A 15,052-nucleotide genomic window follows, 5' to 3' on the forward strand; every position below is an offset into this window, starting at 1 on the left:
AGGCCAGTAATAGCTACTATACTTGTGAGTGCACAGCCGTAAAGACGTAAATAATGACAAGATTGACAATTGAAATGGTTTCGGTCCTTGCTCTTGATTAGGCGCGTGAAAAAGGCAAAGGCTTATCCAACGGGCTGGCCTGCTTTGATCCCAGAGGTGGAGTGGTTATAAAACCTGTAAAGGTTGGTCCATAAGACTTTTTGATAAATCCCGAAAGGCTTGAGAGATATGAAAAGGTAAATGAGAGATGAAAACTAGGACGATGAGGAAGATGGAAGGAAGACCTCCTGCCTCCTGGAAGAAGTCATCCTCCGCTCCTACCTTGTCAGCGGGTATGCAGTTAATGTTTCTTTGGTGACAGACAGTGAACATTCTGCTTACAGACTAATATATTCACACAGAGATCGATGTACTTGCACAAAGTAATATATCCATAGAAAGATCTCGTCTGTGAAGCGATAGCTTCGCAATTCTACAAGGGCCATCTTCGATTCGATCCAACGGAACTTATTCAGGTTCCCTTTACTCAATTGAGGCTGCTTAGTACGGCCTAGGGCTAGTTATGCGGGTGCTTAGAGAGAGATACTTGAAAATCTACAAGGGTACATAGAAGTCATTAATAGTATATGTATAAAATTACTCAGACAGATATCCAAATAGTAGCTTAAAAGAGTACTCCAAAAAGGTGTAAGGGACCTGCTGGGCTACTAAGGGCGCCTCCACAACGCCTCTGTCCAGTCAAAGTCATCTGCAGACAAGCCCTCGGATCTATAATCTAAATCTATATCCCGGATGTGCAGAAGTTACAGAGAAACATAAGTCAATAGAACAGGCGTCGACCGTAGCGGGGGATGGTGCGCAATGACCTCGAAAACAACAAGACCACCAACGGCAGCGCGGCCCGTCACAACCCCCCGCTTGCCTTCCGGTTGGCCTTGGCCTGCATCCGCCGCATGGCCTCCCGATGCAACTCACTCATGTCGCCGCCGCGCGGCGGGCCTTCCCCTGCAACGGCAGCGGTGTGGCGGTGGTGGACCAACGAACTGTGCCGCTGCAGCGACTGAACGTGGGGCGGGCTGCGATCGACTCCCGTGGCCATGCCTACGGGCCCATCCGGCTGTTTTGCGAGGGGGTCCCGTTTGTCCCTCAGATCCTCCAGGATCGATTCGCGCCAGGCCGCCATCGCAGCCGGCATGTTGCTGGAGGATTGGCCATTGCTGGGGTGTCTTCTGGGTACTGCTGGTGGGCTGGGGATATGTGCTTGCGGTGGGCTTTGAATTGTCTGCTGGTGTAGCAATGTGCGGCGCTGAGACAGTGGCATGTTGTCGTCCGTCTCTTCGAGGTTGGGGCCGGCGAACGAGTACCGTGGTGGTTGGCTGTCGAGCGGCGCTTGCCAGGAGCCGGAGCTGTTCCGCGAGAAGGGATCGAAGTTCAGCGAGAAGGACGACAAGCGGTTGCGCATCATGTCCTCCCGCACGGCTATGAGCGGAGGTGGTCCTCTCCACCGTGGCTTAGGAGGCTCAGGCTCGTCTCTGGGCTGTTCCGCCCCGACAGCATTGCCCAGGTGCAACGGATCGGTTGGAGGAGGCGATGGCTTCTTCTTGGACCGGCTTGGGTGAAGACCCTGGTGCAAATATGGGTCCCCTGAAATTCGGTGACTCTTAGATCTGGATAGGTCTTTGACCTTGCGTTCTACAGCCGGAGGCGGCTGAGCATTCAGCGGCGTCTGCAATAGCTCCTCCACGTTGACCGGTGCTGCGACTTCCTCTACTTCGGGGACAACTTCGGGCTCCTCCTCTTCCATAGGCTTGATCGGTTCGAGCTCGGGCATTTCTGCATCAGCGAGGTGTTTCGCCCACTCATTAGTGCGATAGGATTGAACCACTTTGGATGTCTGCTTTGGCAGGTGTTTCACAGTTTTCTCATCGAGCTTGGGAGGTTCTATAGGTTCCACGGGCTCTTCTTTCTTAGGTTTCGATTCGGTCTCGTTAGGACGAGTTGATGCCGTGCTTTTGCTGTGGGTAGTGCCCGGGGTCTCATTCTTGTCCGATGTTGATTGGTGTGGCTGATTTAATGCGCTTCCTGGAGCTCCTTCCTTGTCATTTGTAATAGGTCGTTCGGGCCTGTTCTCCTCCGTTGGAAGGGGCGCGCAAGATTGCTGTTTCTGTGACGCCTTCGACTTTTTCTTTGATGACTTTTTCCCCTTCTTGCGTTTTGTGTTCTCTGCTTTTGGTTGAGAGGCTATAGAAGTTTCGGTCTCTTTGCCCTCTTTCCCCTCGTTTGCTGGTTTCTGCTGATGTTTGTCAAGTACCTGCTTTTGCTCGGCGATGGCCTCTAAACTCTGTCCTGAAGGAGGGCTCTTTTCACCTTGCTCTGCCTCCGGATGTGTCTCTGATACAATATCCTGTGGTTTCTCTTCCGTTGTTTCGGTCGTAGCCGCTGGCGGCTGCTTTTGGTCATCCTTGTGCTCGGGTTGATCACCCTGCTCTTTTGAGGACTCAATCTTCGGTACTGTCTCAATTGCCTGCGGTTCGTGCTTGACCTCCACAGGTTTGTCTTTTCCTTTCTCATCCTGTAAAGTATTGCCGTCAGACTCTTTGGCTTCGGTAGGCTCCTTGTTCTCCGGTTTTGTGCTGTCTTTAGCATCATCATCATCATCATCCTCATCTCCCGCGGGTGTAGTTTGACTCTCCTCGGCAGCCCGATCGCTGCCAACATCCGGGATATCATTGGAAGATGGAGCAGTACCATCAACCGAAACAAGCGCCTCCTTCGACTCCGAGTGAAGAAGTCCATTACCACCAGCTTCCTCGGCCTTTTCCACCAACGAAGCCCTCGACATCCGTCTCGAGCGCACCGATCCCGCCTCTGACCCAATAAGAGCAGTGACATCGGAGCTTCTATCATCCTTCATGCGGGCCGCGGCCGCGCCATCGAACACCTTGAGCGGCACGGCACCGCTATCTCCACCCGCGCCCTCTGGCTGTCCATCCCGACTGCCTGCGCTAGCGTCCGACGTATGGGAATCGGTATCGCTATCCTCGCCGCGCTCCCTGCAGTCTGAGCATCGATATGAGCTGTAAGACGACTCCGAGATACTTCGGACCTCGATGGCATCGCCCTTCTCCATGGCATCCATCTCGTCGATTGGCCGCTTGGAGTCCCCAGATAGCTCAGGGGTGCTTGACAACGGAGAGCCATCCCCGTACGTGGCCTCCCACTCCTTCCGCTCCTGCATATTATCCTCTTCTAGTCGGCGGCCAACCTCGGCCTCGGCCTCTTCGTGGTGCTGTCGCTCCTGATCGCGCTTTTCTTTCTCCTTCTGGCGACGTTCGCGGACCACTTTCCACAGTCGAAGCTGGGAGACTACACCCAAAATGGCGACAATGACGGTGACGGCGAGTTCAACGCGGATGTTGCGCGTGACCGGGTAGGTGCTGGTGCCTAACGGGAAGATGTCGCTGTTGAGATCTAGAAGGGTGAGAACAAATTGTCAGCATCTCAATGCTTTACACTCCATACTCTGTCCCACCCTGTTTCTAGCAACTCAATCGAAAACTCACCCCAGATGTAGAGCCAAAACTCCTTCAATCCCGCGCGGCTAAAGCAATCAATCCCTAGCGCCACGGCGGTACCGCCAGATATCCCTGTAGATGCCATCAACCCGTACGGACGGGTGTATTGGCTGAAGGACATCGCGTAGAAGGCAGCCGACATGGCCCCGATAAATCCGCTCTTGGCGTTGGTGTCCGTCAGGAGGCCTCCCGACTTCAGCGAGAGAAGCCACATACTAGTGCAGAAGCCACCTAAAAGGCAGCCAAGACCCTCCGTCAGCTCCTTGAAGACGATAGCTAGCGCCCCAAAGGTTGCGCCGGTAAAGACGATAGCGACCAGGTATGCGCCCTGGACGGCGACTCGCACTGGCGGACTCATCACGTAGACAATGAGGACCTGTGAAAAGGCAAATAGTTAGAAATGTAGAGCCATATATATGTCGTGAGTAGTTCCTTGAGAACATACAGTAACACCAAGACTGGTCAAGAATGCCGTGGATAAGAAGACTTGAATCCTGGAAGTGAGGGGTCAGTTGTCTGTGTGTGTGGCTTAATCTGCGCTATCGACTCCGGCAATGACCAACCAAAGATTTTGAATCCCAATCAATGCGAGGACAGCTCCGGCAGCAAGAAGGATAAAGCCACCGATACCCAGAGCCGGGGTGACTTCGGGTTGCAATGGAAGATCATTCGGATTGGTGGGCGCCTTGTTGTCTGTCTCACGCAGTCAGTTCAGCTTGCCACGGCCCGATAAAATTCAACGCGGCGACTGCAATCTCGGAGAGAAAAGACCTACCATCGTTTGTCACAGATGAGTTTAACGAGGTAAGAGTTGTGGAGGCTGGAATGGTGGCATTGGTCGTCCTCGTCGCGTTACTTGCCACATCTGTCGCATGGCTAATTGCACTTGTCGTCGTGCTGCCATCAATGGCTTGCGTGGTGCTGCTGGGAGGAGGCTCATCTCTGTTAGTGATGAGGCCATTGAAGGCTTCGCGTGGGGTGTGCGGGATTTGTGCTGAGACAACGAAGAATAGACTTGGCACAAAGTAAACGGCCAGCGTTAGCAGGAAGAAGCGCATGGCGGGTGGCTTGGATGAATCGATGAGACTCAAATGTGATTCAAGATCCAACAGACGGCCAATGGGGATATTATCTGGTCCAAATTGATTTGTGGCCCTCTAAGGGAATGCCAGCCAATGTCCGGGAGATGCGATCGAGCTACCTGGCGGTTGCTATTCACATAACTGTCATGTAGGTCGCCGACAGCTGGAAAGGCAGCGTGGTTACCTGTCAGGGTTGACTGGAGACACGCAAGTAGGTCCGAGAAACGTGTCGGTAGACTCTGAGACAAGGTGATCGCTTACATATAATCTCAATTGCCACTATCTACTATATGTATCCATTGGCGGAGACGGAAAGGTATAAACGCGAAGGCTTGGACCTAGCATATCTGCACGGGACTTGGAGGGACGCCGTCATTGATTCGAGCTCAACCCTAGTCAGATAGTCGAGCACGCCTTCATCCAGAGCTCCAGAAGAAAAATAGACTAAGTGCACGGCAGACGCGAGATGGCCCACTTTTTGGAGTTTGGAGGGCGAAAAAAGCAAAGTAGTCGCATGGTCGTACATGATAATTGAAATTATTTGGCAAGGATCCGCCCCCTGGTGTTCATCATCTGAAATCTTTCCGGGAGTAGATCGTGCGAGACATGATAACGGCAGGCAGTCCAGTCGACAAACGAATCCAAAGGAAGACACACAAGAGGCACGCCCAAGGGATATTTTGAATTCCTAGGCTCAAATTCATGGCCAATTGATGATGGTACACCATTGTCGACTGGTTCATTTCAGCCTTTGTCCGCAAAAAAAAGTTTTGGAGGAGGCTTGCTAGCCTTGGCGCCATAGCATGCCATATACGAGAGGAGCGGCCTGGTTTGTTTCATTGGATCCGATGAGCCCAACGATTGGCTTCGCTTCAGAGAATTATGACCTGTTGCGCGAGAAAGATACCTAGCGTTGTCCGCGTCTCTTGTAGACTTCTCCAGGCTAAATTAGGATTCTGATAATTAGCGCTAGACGGTCCCATGTCGTACGGAAGAAAGAAGGATCTGGGGAGCTGATCAAGTTCATCCGTCACTGATAGAGAAGGACAAGCCCACTAGCCGCTAGTGGTTAGGCTGTCCGTGTGATCGGCTGCAAGAAGCGACATATCTAATTTCCTTCGCCAAGCGTACAGCCTATCAGGCTGGAGCACCTCAGAGAACAATGCTCATTGGGACTGCAACACTAGTCCCAAGGCGCGCCGTCAGTGAACGATGGGTTTGCGGCTAATATCCGACGCTGAGTTTGACTCCCAGGGGTTTCCCGCGACTATCGAACCCTTTGAGCCATACAGGGCTACAGACAACCTGGAAGGCAGTGTGGAGGCAGGCGGGTTCGACCCGATGGCTATGCCGAGGTGCAGTCTGAGGTGCACAGTACCGTAGGCATGACGAAAGCGGGTTGATCGATCGTCCCCAAGCTCCAGCGGTGTCGCAAGCTGCATCGCCTGGCCGTACCAGCAGGTAGTCTATCAGGCGGAAGCTTTCGCGGAAGCGCTGGGTTGTCAATTTTCGGTCAAGCACGCATCAATAGAAGTATGCAGGATAAGTGCGGTGAGAAGGCTAAGTGACCGGCTAGTCTTGAAGAGAATGCATCCCTCTAGTAAGCGAGGGTTGGATGTATGCCTTGCTGTTTCCTCGGATGGAGCTGGGATCTGACGTCTCACAAGCGGACGCTGCACGGAAAGTGGACTATTTCATGACCGACCGTCTGGCACGGCAAAGAATTTCCACGCTTTGGAAAAAAAAAAGTTTCTTACTTCTCAAAGTCTATGAATGATATATGCATGCACGACCGCATATTTGGTAGAAAATGGAAATGGGCTGAGTCTGGCCAGTGCAACCGGTGTGGAATTGACGATGATGGCGTTGATGAGGGGGATGGAGTATACTACGGAGTACGGGAGAGGAAGACTATCAAGGGACAAATCAGATCACGTGCCGGAACCAAAACACGGCACTGTGCGGAGATAGTACGAGGGATAGCGATTCTGCTGCTACTGCTGCTGCTGCCGTCGTCCCCGTCAACAATCCCCCCCTCATCACATCACGTCTCAAACACAAGATTGCGCCCTAAAGCAAATCTCGATCTTGACCACATCTCCCTCTCCGTCTACAACCCACACATCATGTCTGCCTTCCTGTCTTCGCTGCGTCCTGCCATGCGCGCCACCTCCGGCGCCGCACAGGCTGCGCGTTCCTTCAGCTCCTCCTCGTCGCGCTCCGTCGCGAAGATGTTCATCACAGGCCGTCTTGCGACCGAGCCCGAGTTGCAAGTCACCGCCTCCGGCACAGAGATTGTCAAGTACTCTGTTGCCACGCAATACTACTCCAAGGGCGAGAAGCCGACGAGCTACTTCAAGGTCTCGGTCTTCCCCGAAGGCGGCCAGAAGGATTTCATCCTCGGCCTGCCCAAGGGGTGAGTTTCCTATTCCTTCCAAGAGAAAGAGAGACCATAAGCCTAGGCGAGACGCGCGCTGCAGCTCCTGCAACTCGCCAGCTCTCTATACAGCTAGCTAGGCAGAATAAAGACTGACTCCGCATACCCTATCTAGAACTCTTGTTTTCGTCGAAGGAGATGCCGCCATGCGCACATATGAAGACGGCAACGGCAACAAGCGATCGTCGCTGAACATCCTTCAACGTGAGCCCCTCGCCCCTCGAACCCAATCACCTCTACATCAGAAGACTAACAACTCATTTCCCATAGGCACTCTTGAGGTCCTGAGACGCCCTTACATTCCCACCGAGTCCGCCGAGGGCGACGAGCAGGGCACCAACTAGGCCAGAGTCCACAACATGCACAAAATCCCTGCAGGGCGCAACCACTCCGTCGACGCAAACCAAGAAAAACACATACACACACCACACCCCACTCTGGATTCAATATCCGCTGCACAACGAAATAGGACAGATAGTTCTTTGCGAGGACCCATTGCCCTTCCCGTTGTGGGAGGAGTAGGATCGCGTATTTCTTGGAGATCAGGCCTTGGATCCATGTCGGTAGAACGGATATGTTGCTTGCTGGTCGACATTCTTTATGTCTCTCTCCCTGTCCATCTCTCTCTCTCTCTGCCCGCTATACCCGGTCGTTGACATGACTGTATGTCTGTGGGTTCCGCCTATGTCTGCCTGTTTTTCACGGTTACAGCCATGCATCCCCCATTTGTACTTATAGCGCGATATAAATAAAGTTGGAGACCAGTACGCTGTTCTTCCGGGAGGTAGGGGTTCTTGCTGAAGGATCTCTCGCCGCCTTCTTCTATATTTATCAATCTGCGGTCTGAAACTTTAGCATGCGATGGGTCTACCGCATGTGTTGCGTCAGCATTGCTGATGGTTCTGCAACTGCATGTATAACTTACCATCTTTGTAGATCTTGGAAGGAAGCGTGGATCCCGTCCTCCCCGTGCTCCGTAAGCATGGCTTTAGTGAAGATGCTCGGGCTGGGCTTGCATGATAAACTCTCTTGCGCATCTCCAGTGAGTTGTTCGTGCATTACGGCCGAGAGTCTCACCCGGTGGCTCCCGGTCACTCCGTGGTCTATTGGCTCAGGAGCCGAGGATCAGCTGGTTACTGAGGGGTCTAGCTGTCGCTGTGAGCGCTAAGGCACCGAATGAATGGTCTAAAGCAGGCGAGGTTTATGTAGCCCATTGGCAGTAGAGGGTACGAATCGAAGACTTCTCTGATTTCCATAAATTCACCTCGCAAAGCCACCAACCACCATCCAGCTATTAAAACGCCTTGACATAAGGCTCAAGTAACGTAGAAAGCGTAGAGAATAAGAGATTGGGCCCTTAATCTACCCTGCCCTTTGCCGCACAGATTCGCCTATCACCCTCTTCCCTCCCTGGAATCACAGAATCCTAAGCATACATCTCGCTCTGCTGGGTGATGACCTGCTTGACTCGAATGTGGTCGTCCTTAAGCGGTGGGTTTCCAAGGTCGCTACTGTTCCGGCTTCGGCTCACGCCTGCCCAGGCATTGGTCGAGACTGTGTTAGCAGTTGTCTCAGCCAAGTGATGGAGGGGGAGCATCCTATCTCTGTTAGGAGACCCTTTGAGTCGCCACACACGCTTGTACCATGGAGTGCGCGCAGGTTGCTTGCTCTGAGGCGTGACCCCTTTTTCAACGTCTTGGGAGTCGTGACCTATGGGTTGCGGGTGCATTGTGTTGTTGACATTTGTTCTATGAAAGTTAGGGCTGGGGCTGGCTCCAGACTCTGCTGTAGGGGGGCTTACCTGGTTCCGGATGTCCATTTCCAGTTGAAGAGCAGCTTCGCCCGGCTACTAGTTGAGCCGGTTGAGTCGGCCGAGGTGGTGCCTGAGGAAGTTCGTAGGCAGGTGAAGCAGTGGTGCATACCCAGGAAAACTAGGATTGCGCGGTACATCTTCGTGGCATCACGACCGCTGCCAAAGAAAATGAAGAACATGAAGCCCGATGCGGCTGGAATCCAGCGGTCGAAGTATACCTCGCCCATTGTGGGGACTTTGATGATCACGTTCCAGGTGGGAGGATGGGCACGATCCCAGGAGTACGCATGCCACGGGAGGGTACGCAGGATGTTGGTACACACGACGAAGGTCTGGACAGGGATAATGGCCAAGAGCATGAGAAAGGCGAGCAAGAAAAGCCGCACGAATCGAGATTTGTTCATGTTGCTGTTCGAGGATTGGATTATGTCTCCGAACTGACTTCGATATTTGCTGAGACGATGCAGAACGATCACTGACAACGTTAGAGCTTGATGTGTGAATGGTGAATGAATCAGCTAACATACCGCAGTAGTAGCCAGCGATCAGACAAATGATCAGCGGCCAGATATAGGCCAGGACCAGGGTCACCCAGGTTTCATCGTAGCTGTTAACACAACCAGAAATAGCAAAAACAAAGTAACGGCCCCCCTGATAGATGATCTGCGTGATCGTTGCGACTGCGGGGGCCATGAAGCAGAACAGAAGGGTCATTCCACGATTCCACCACCGCTGCGACTTGGTAGGGACTAAAGCCGCACGTCTGGTGTCCAGCACGCAGGCCAAACCACGAAAGATACAAACGAGCGTCCCAGGAACGGCAATGTAACTCGCAATCATAATCTTGCCCTCAAAATCACATAGCCCCTTACCGTCCCACCAAGAACTCACGTCATCGGTAGGCCAGAGTATGGCATTGATGATGTTGAAGACGTTGAGAATCATGTACCAGCAGATCAGGCTGCTGGCAGCCACGTTGCGGTTGTTCCAGTGCAGCACCAGTGGCACCACGCTCAACAAAATAGAAACGAAGGATATAACTGGAAGGAGTACTGCTTGCATATAGAGCGGATAGACCGGAGCTGCTTGAGCACTCATCGTGCGAACTGGGTGACACTAGTTGCGTAGGAGGAGATCTCGATAGAGTACGGCAGTCTTGAAGCAATCCAGCTGCCTTTCTGCTTGGTATGGATGCGTGAGAGAATGATTATGGGCTCTTGACTGGAGTATGAACGAAGGAGGATGGTTCTGGGTCATCGTATCGAGTGCAGCAGCATCATATAGACCATATGTGCCTTGATCTCCTGAATAAGGAGTAACAGCAATGTCTTATTGACGGAGCCCAGAAATAGACGGGTACGAGAGCATCAGAGCCTTCACTGAGGGTCTAATTGAGACATTCTCTTGCCAATCGCCGAGGGGGCACAGAATCAGAGATTTGCAAAATGAGCCGGCAAGTGTTGTGACCAGGCTATAGACGCCGCTGCGGCCAATCAAACGGACCATTTGGGTAACAGCCATTTCCACTGAGTCTCAAGAAATGAGTCAATACATCGATCCTCGCTTGATAGTCTGAATAAAGGGGGTATGAGAACACAATTGCAGTCATAGAATGGGGCAGTGGAGGAGGAGTTGACAGCCACCTGGCAGGATAGACGCATAGCTCCGTCTTCTCTGCGCCGACCTTTCCTAATTCGGGTCTCAAAAGACTCAGTCAGTCACCTCCACAGCTTGCCTCATTCCTGCTGTGTTCCATCTATTACACTCTCTATCTTAACAGGCTCTGTTTCATGCACTCGGTTGCTATTTTCAGCTATGACTGTGTCAAATGACTATTTTCCATCGGGGATGCATCATGCATCTAGTCGGACTGAACTTCGCGGCCCCAAGCTACCAAAAATCACCTGCTAGGTCTTGTATACAGTACAAGAGCTCTCGCAGGTGGTACACTATCTCGGCGATATGCCAGCCCATGTCGGACTTTGTCGACTGCAGATTAGCTCAAAAGTGCTTGTGACAAAGAAACCACAAAGTACTTTGTTACCCCTGCCTGAGCTTAAATCGAGCTTATAATCACAGTTCCAAAGACGGTGGAGGTAGTTCAACTTCTTCTATGCGTCTATTATTCATCGGACAAACAGTATCAAAACACCCAAAGTGGGTTTGTCATCCTTGCGCGCGTACTTCGGCTAATTGCTCTTTGATGAAGGGTCGTACAATCACTAATGACGACCCGTGCCATATCGGATTGCCTAGCATGGATTAGCATAGTATAGGATGTCGACTCGCTAGTTGCGCCGATATGCTCACCCTTGAAAGAAATTCAAATGCTTGGTTCTCGAATCGATACTTCTAGTTGCAGTCGCTCCGCTCAAGGTCGACTCCGCAGTCGGTATTGTGGCAACAAGCTAGTTATAATTCTCTTTGGCCATCATTGACAGTAATTGCTCAATTTGATTGAGTGTGCCAGTGTCGCGGTAGGCACTTCTCACAGTTCCCCTCCTCGCTTTGTTGTTTTCATCTTGATCTCCTGACATCGTGGGTCTGAAGATTCTCGTTCTCAATTGATGCCATCCTCCATGTAAGCAACTCCAGCTTCAACCTATTGTTGATGTGATCCGGGGAGCCACACAGGTCTAATTCAATAATTTTCGATACTCGCTGCGAATCCTCAAGTAGTTCCAATAGCTGGTGTCTGTCTGTACACCGACATGCTTGAGGATCACGAAGCTCTGCGATATATCGGCGCCTGGTCCACCAAATTTGCCGAAATGCGGATCTTTATTGGTTATCTACAGTCTGAATGGCATAGTTCCCTTGCTTGGAAGGATTGTCTTTGTGTCTGACTTCGGAATGCGGGGTCTTTATCAACACCTTTCCACCAACTCGTTCTGTTAGCTTCTATCGATTGTGACGGACAACATGAATGATCCCAACATACCCTACGCCATTCCTACTATTTGCTGGTCATCATCATGCCTCACTCAGCAAGTTACATCTGTTGGCATCTGTTCAGCAAAATGCTTTGTGCCCATGCTCTAATCTCTTGTTTTGTGAGTCTTTTCTCCTTTCCTAAACACAGGTGGAGCCCTGCGTCATGGCTAAGTAACTAAGACTTAAGCCTATAGGGACTAGTGCCCGCCCCCGGGCAGGCAGTGATCGATGATCGATACGGGGTTCGAGCCAAGGCTGCTTTAGCGTCGTACAAGCAAGATGCTCGATCTGCGTGGCTCTCGTCTCCTCCCTTCCTTTCTCCCTCCCCGTCACTCTTTCTCCTCTTCCCCCCTCTGCTTTTCTTTCTCTTCGACTTCCCAGCCTTCTGAAACTTCTACTGCACCGCTTACTTTGACTGTGCGATGTCTGACCGACCTGGCCCATCGCGGTCACCCCACACACAAGACCAGAGCTACAGCAGTCCTCGCGTGCTCTCCCCGGATTTCACTAACCTTCGCCACCGCGGTCCAGCCCGCTCTGCAACCTTTGCAGAGGGCACGACCTCCAACCTGCAAACCCAGCGGCGTAATTCCACATTATCCGACTCGGTCTCAGAGGCTCGCCATTCGATTCGGTCCTCCACGGATGATATACTTTTTCCACGTGTGGCCAAGGGAGGTGACGTCGACCTGACAAATGAAGAATCGCATTGGCACTCGGCTCCCTTGGGTTTGGCTTTACTGCCTGCCATTGCCGGGATCTTTTTCCAGAACGGGAGTGCCGTCGTTACCGACATCACCCTTCTTGTTCTCGCCGCCATCTTTCTGAACTGGTCGGTTCGATTGCCATGGTAATTACACAGCCTTTTCTGCTAGCATGGTGCATCATTTTGATTGAAAGCAACAGGGATTGGTATCGTTCCGCACAAGCTGTCCGACAGTCTAGCGACAAATACTTCGAGGCTACTGAGTTTCCATTAAGCCCAGAGCCGAATGACAGCCCCGACTCGGGTGATAAAGCCTCGTCACCGATTGCCCAGGAACAGCACCGCTCCAGCAATGTTACTGCAGCCACGAAAGAGCTACAGATCCACGAGCTCGCCGCTTTGGCCTCTTGTTTCATCTTTCCATTGATTGGGACGTGGCTTTTGCACACTATTCGATCGAAGCTCTCTCGCCCCTCAGAAGGTCTAGTCTCCAACTACAATTTGACCATCTTCCTCCTTGCCTCGGAGATCCGGCCCTTTTCGCATCTCCTAAAGATGGTTCAAGCACGTACCCTGCATCTTCAACGCATCGTTGCATCGTCCACGGAAGACGAGGTTGACAAAGTCGATGTCCACAAAGTCCTCGACCTGACCAAACGCCTAGAAGAGCTCGAAGCTCACGTTGCCGAGACAGCCGCTGCACGACTCTCGCCGGACCCTGCAGCACGTGCCGGGCAGCCTTCGCAGAACGATAGCACTCATGCCCTCGTCGACCAGGCCACCGCCGAGATGCGCAAGAGCATTCAATGGGACATTGACGCGTTGAACCGCGCTGTGCGTCGCTACGAGAAACGCACCACCGTCTCGGCATACCAGACAGAGACGCGGTTCCAGGCCTTGGAGACCCGCGTGCACGACGCATTCTCCCTGGCGGCTGCCGCCCATCGTGCCAAGCCCCAGGGGCTGATAAATATGCTTACTGGATGGGTGTATACGGCCATTACCCTCCCTGGACAAGTCATCATGGGTATAGTCACTCTCCCGATGCAGGTGGCCCGGCGTTGCCTGCGGTACTGCGGAGAGAAGGTGCTGACGAGACCGACCGGATCCGCCACACCGCACAAGGGCAAAGTACCTAGGGAGCGCAAGTCGCAGGCCTCAAAGGGAACGAGACGTCCTGCGCCGCAGAACCACCCGGTCGACACACGGACGCTCGACTCAATCAAGGAATACAAATAAATAATACAGATAGGTGCATTTTGGAAGTCTACGGCGATTTTCTTGGCGGTCATGGCGAAGAAAGAATGATCATATATCTCCTGGATTACTATTCTTTTCAGCGGTGACTTCGCATCAACTCCTTCATTCATGATTTTCAGACTCGATTGGAGGGTCTCGGAACAGCACGCGTGAACATCCTTGGTAGTGAAAGAGACGTACGCAAAACCTACTTGGCTTTCAATCATCTTACCCCACGCCTTTCCAACACCTCCACCACTACATATGATGAAGTATATAGCGGTGCACTGTGTAAATACCATACTATACAATAGGATATCTGTAATAGCCAGAAAGAAGCATCATGACGAGGGAGAAACAAAAGCACCGCCCTTCGCCTTCTCTGCATGTACACTTAATTCAAGAAAAAACCAGAATTCGGGCCAAACTCCCATACATCTCATCGCGATATGCTTCCTGTCCATATCCATTGATAAGTTTAATTTTGGAGCCACTTACCAAGAACGGCAAGATGGCCGAGTGGTCTAAGGCGCTGCACTCAAGGACCCCCTCCTTCTTCGGATCTCCAAATCCGAGGAGCATTGCAGTCACGCAAGTGGCGTGGGTTCGAATCCCACTCTTGTCATTACTTTTTGGTCTTTTTTGTTCCAGGGTGAGCGAGAGGATAACCGTCTTTACGTCTGCCCACATGTTTTAAAGCCCATGATACAGATCATATCATATCAACGCGCAACTAGACGGACGCAGACGGCTTGTTAACCATGGAAATAAACAGACATGTAAGTAACCCTCCACGCAATTGAAACCTATTGCCCGAGTCCGGGAAGATGGGTTACTGCGTACTCGCGAGCAATTTCAGTGTTTGGCTACACACCTCTTGAGTGCAGTATATACAAGTGCAAGTGGTAATGACAATCACCATGTCAATGGAAGGGACCCTATACACCTGTAATCATCCACTCTGCCTGTCATCGACCTCCCTGGTGGGTATTCCGGGAAGTAAGCAATGGTATGCTCCGGGCCGCACAGGAAACAGTGACGAGATGAATATATTCCCCTGCCTAGCCTCATCTGCTGAAGAGTGAGCTTATATTTGGTCTTGACTCTAAGCATGATCTCGGTGGCTAGCTGCTTCTACAAGGGCGTACAGACTCGCCTATATTCCCCGACCCTCCGATTCGCAGGCAGGATATCCTACTTCCCTCGCATCCACGACCCTGGATCGTCCAACCCAATACAGCTACACACGTAATCATAGACATCGTT

The 15,052-nt window shown here is 52.0% G+C and overlaps 4 protein-coding genes and 1 non-coding gene across 5 annotated transcripts; 3 read left to right on the forward strand and 2 right to left on the reverse strand.

Annotated features, from left to right (window-relative positions):
* Window positions 1-904: 904 nt before the first annotated feature.
* BO72DRAFT_501188 (uncharacterized protein) lies at window positions 905-4,633 on the reverse strand (the record flags this gene model as incomplete). The annotated part of the gene is made up of 5 exons (XM_040948953.1): window positions 905-3,471; window positions 3,564-3,951; window positions 4,021-4,069; window positions 4,139-4,268; window positions 4,351-4,633. The coding sequence occupies 5 exons, from the start codon at window positions 4,631-4,633 to the stop codon at window positions 905-907; spliced, it is 3,417 nt and encodes a 1,138-aa protein (XP_040796196.1).
* Window positions 4,634-6,667: 2,034 nt separating this feature from the next.
* Window positions 6,668-7,920, forward strand: BO72DRAFT_452882 (single-stranded DNA-binding protein). The gene is made up of 3 exons (XM_040945839.1): window positions 6,668-7,073; window positions 7,210-7,298; window positions 7,365-7,920. Exons 1-3 carry the CDS (start codon window positions 6,784-6,786, stop codon window positions 7,436-7,438), a joined length of 453 nt encoding a protein of 150 aa, XP_040796197.1. The 5' UTR covers window positions 6,668-6,783; the 3' UTR covers window positions 7,439-7,920.
* A 600-nt stretch (window positions 7,921-8,520) lies between these two features.
* BO72DRAFT_440175 (pheromone receptor) lies at window positions 8,521-10,005 on the reverse strand (the record flags this gene model as incomplete). The annotated part of the gene is made up of 3 exons (XM_040943442.1): window positions 8,521-8,842; window positions 8,896-9,382; window positions 9,435-10,005. The coding sequence occupies 3 exons, from the start codon at window positions 10,003-10,005 to the stop codon at window positions 8,521-8,523; spliced, it is 1,380 nt and encodes a 459-aa protein (XP_040796198.1).
* A 2,169-nt stretch (window positions 10,006-12,174) lies between these two features.
* BO72DRAFT_481140 (uncharacterized protein) lies at window positions 12,175-14,169 on the forward strand. The gene is made up of 2 exons (XM_040947666.1): window positions 12,175-12,691; window positions 12,748-14,169. The coding sequence occupies exons 1-2, from the start codon at window positions 12,264-12,266 to the stop codon at window positions 13,784-13,786; spliced, it is 1,467 nt and encodes a 488-aa protein (XP_040796199.1). The 5' UTR covers window positions 12,175-12,263; the 3' UTR covers window positions 13,787-14,169.
* Window positions 14,170-14,291: 122 nt separating this feature from the next.
* Window positions 14,292-14,411, forward strand: BO72DRAFT_t288. The gene has a single exon. It is a non-coding gene; the product is annotated as a tRNA-Leu (tRNA).
* Window positions 14,412-15,052: the final 641 nt, after the last annotated feature.

The sequence above is a fragment of the Aspergillus fijiensis genome, assembly GCF_003184825.1.
Source record: "Aspergillus fijiensis CBS 313.89 unplaced genomic scaffold BO72scaffold_80, whole genome shotgun sequence".
Classification (NCBI taxonomy): Eukaryota; Fungi; Ascomycota; class Eurotiomycetes; order Eurotiales; family Aspergillaceae; genus Aspergillus; species Aspergillus fijiensis.

What these genes read in the sequence shown, in the direction of transcription:
- BO72DRAFT_481140 (XM_040947666.1), top strand. Translation starts at nt 12,264, where the DNA reads ATGTCTGACCGACCTGGCCCATCGCGGTCACCCCACACACAAGACCAG. An exon ending in TGGTCGGTTCGATTGCCATG is followed by an intron (nt 12,692 to 12,747) that starts GTAATTACACAG and finishes TGAAAGCAACAG; the next exon opens with GGATTGGTATCGTTCCGCAC.
- BO72DRAFT_452882 (XM_040945839.1), top strand. Translation starts at nt 6,784, where the DNA reads ATGTCTGCCTTCCTGTCTTCGCTGCGTCCTGCCATGCGCGCCACCTCC. An exon ending in ATCCTCGGCCTGCCCAAGGG is followed by an intron (nt 7,074 to 7,209) that starts GTGAGTTTCCTA and finishes TACCCTATCTAG; the next exon opens with AACTCTTGTTTTCGTCGAAG. An exon ending in GTCGCTGAACATCCTTCAAC is followed by an intron (nt 7,299 to 7,364) that starts GTGAGCCCCTCG and finishes CATTTCCCATAG; the next exon opens with GCACTCTTGAGGTCCTGAGA.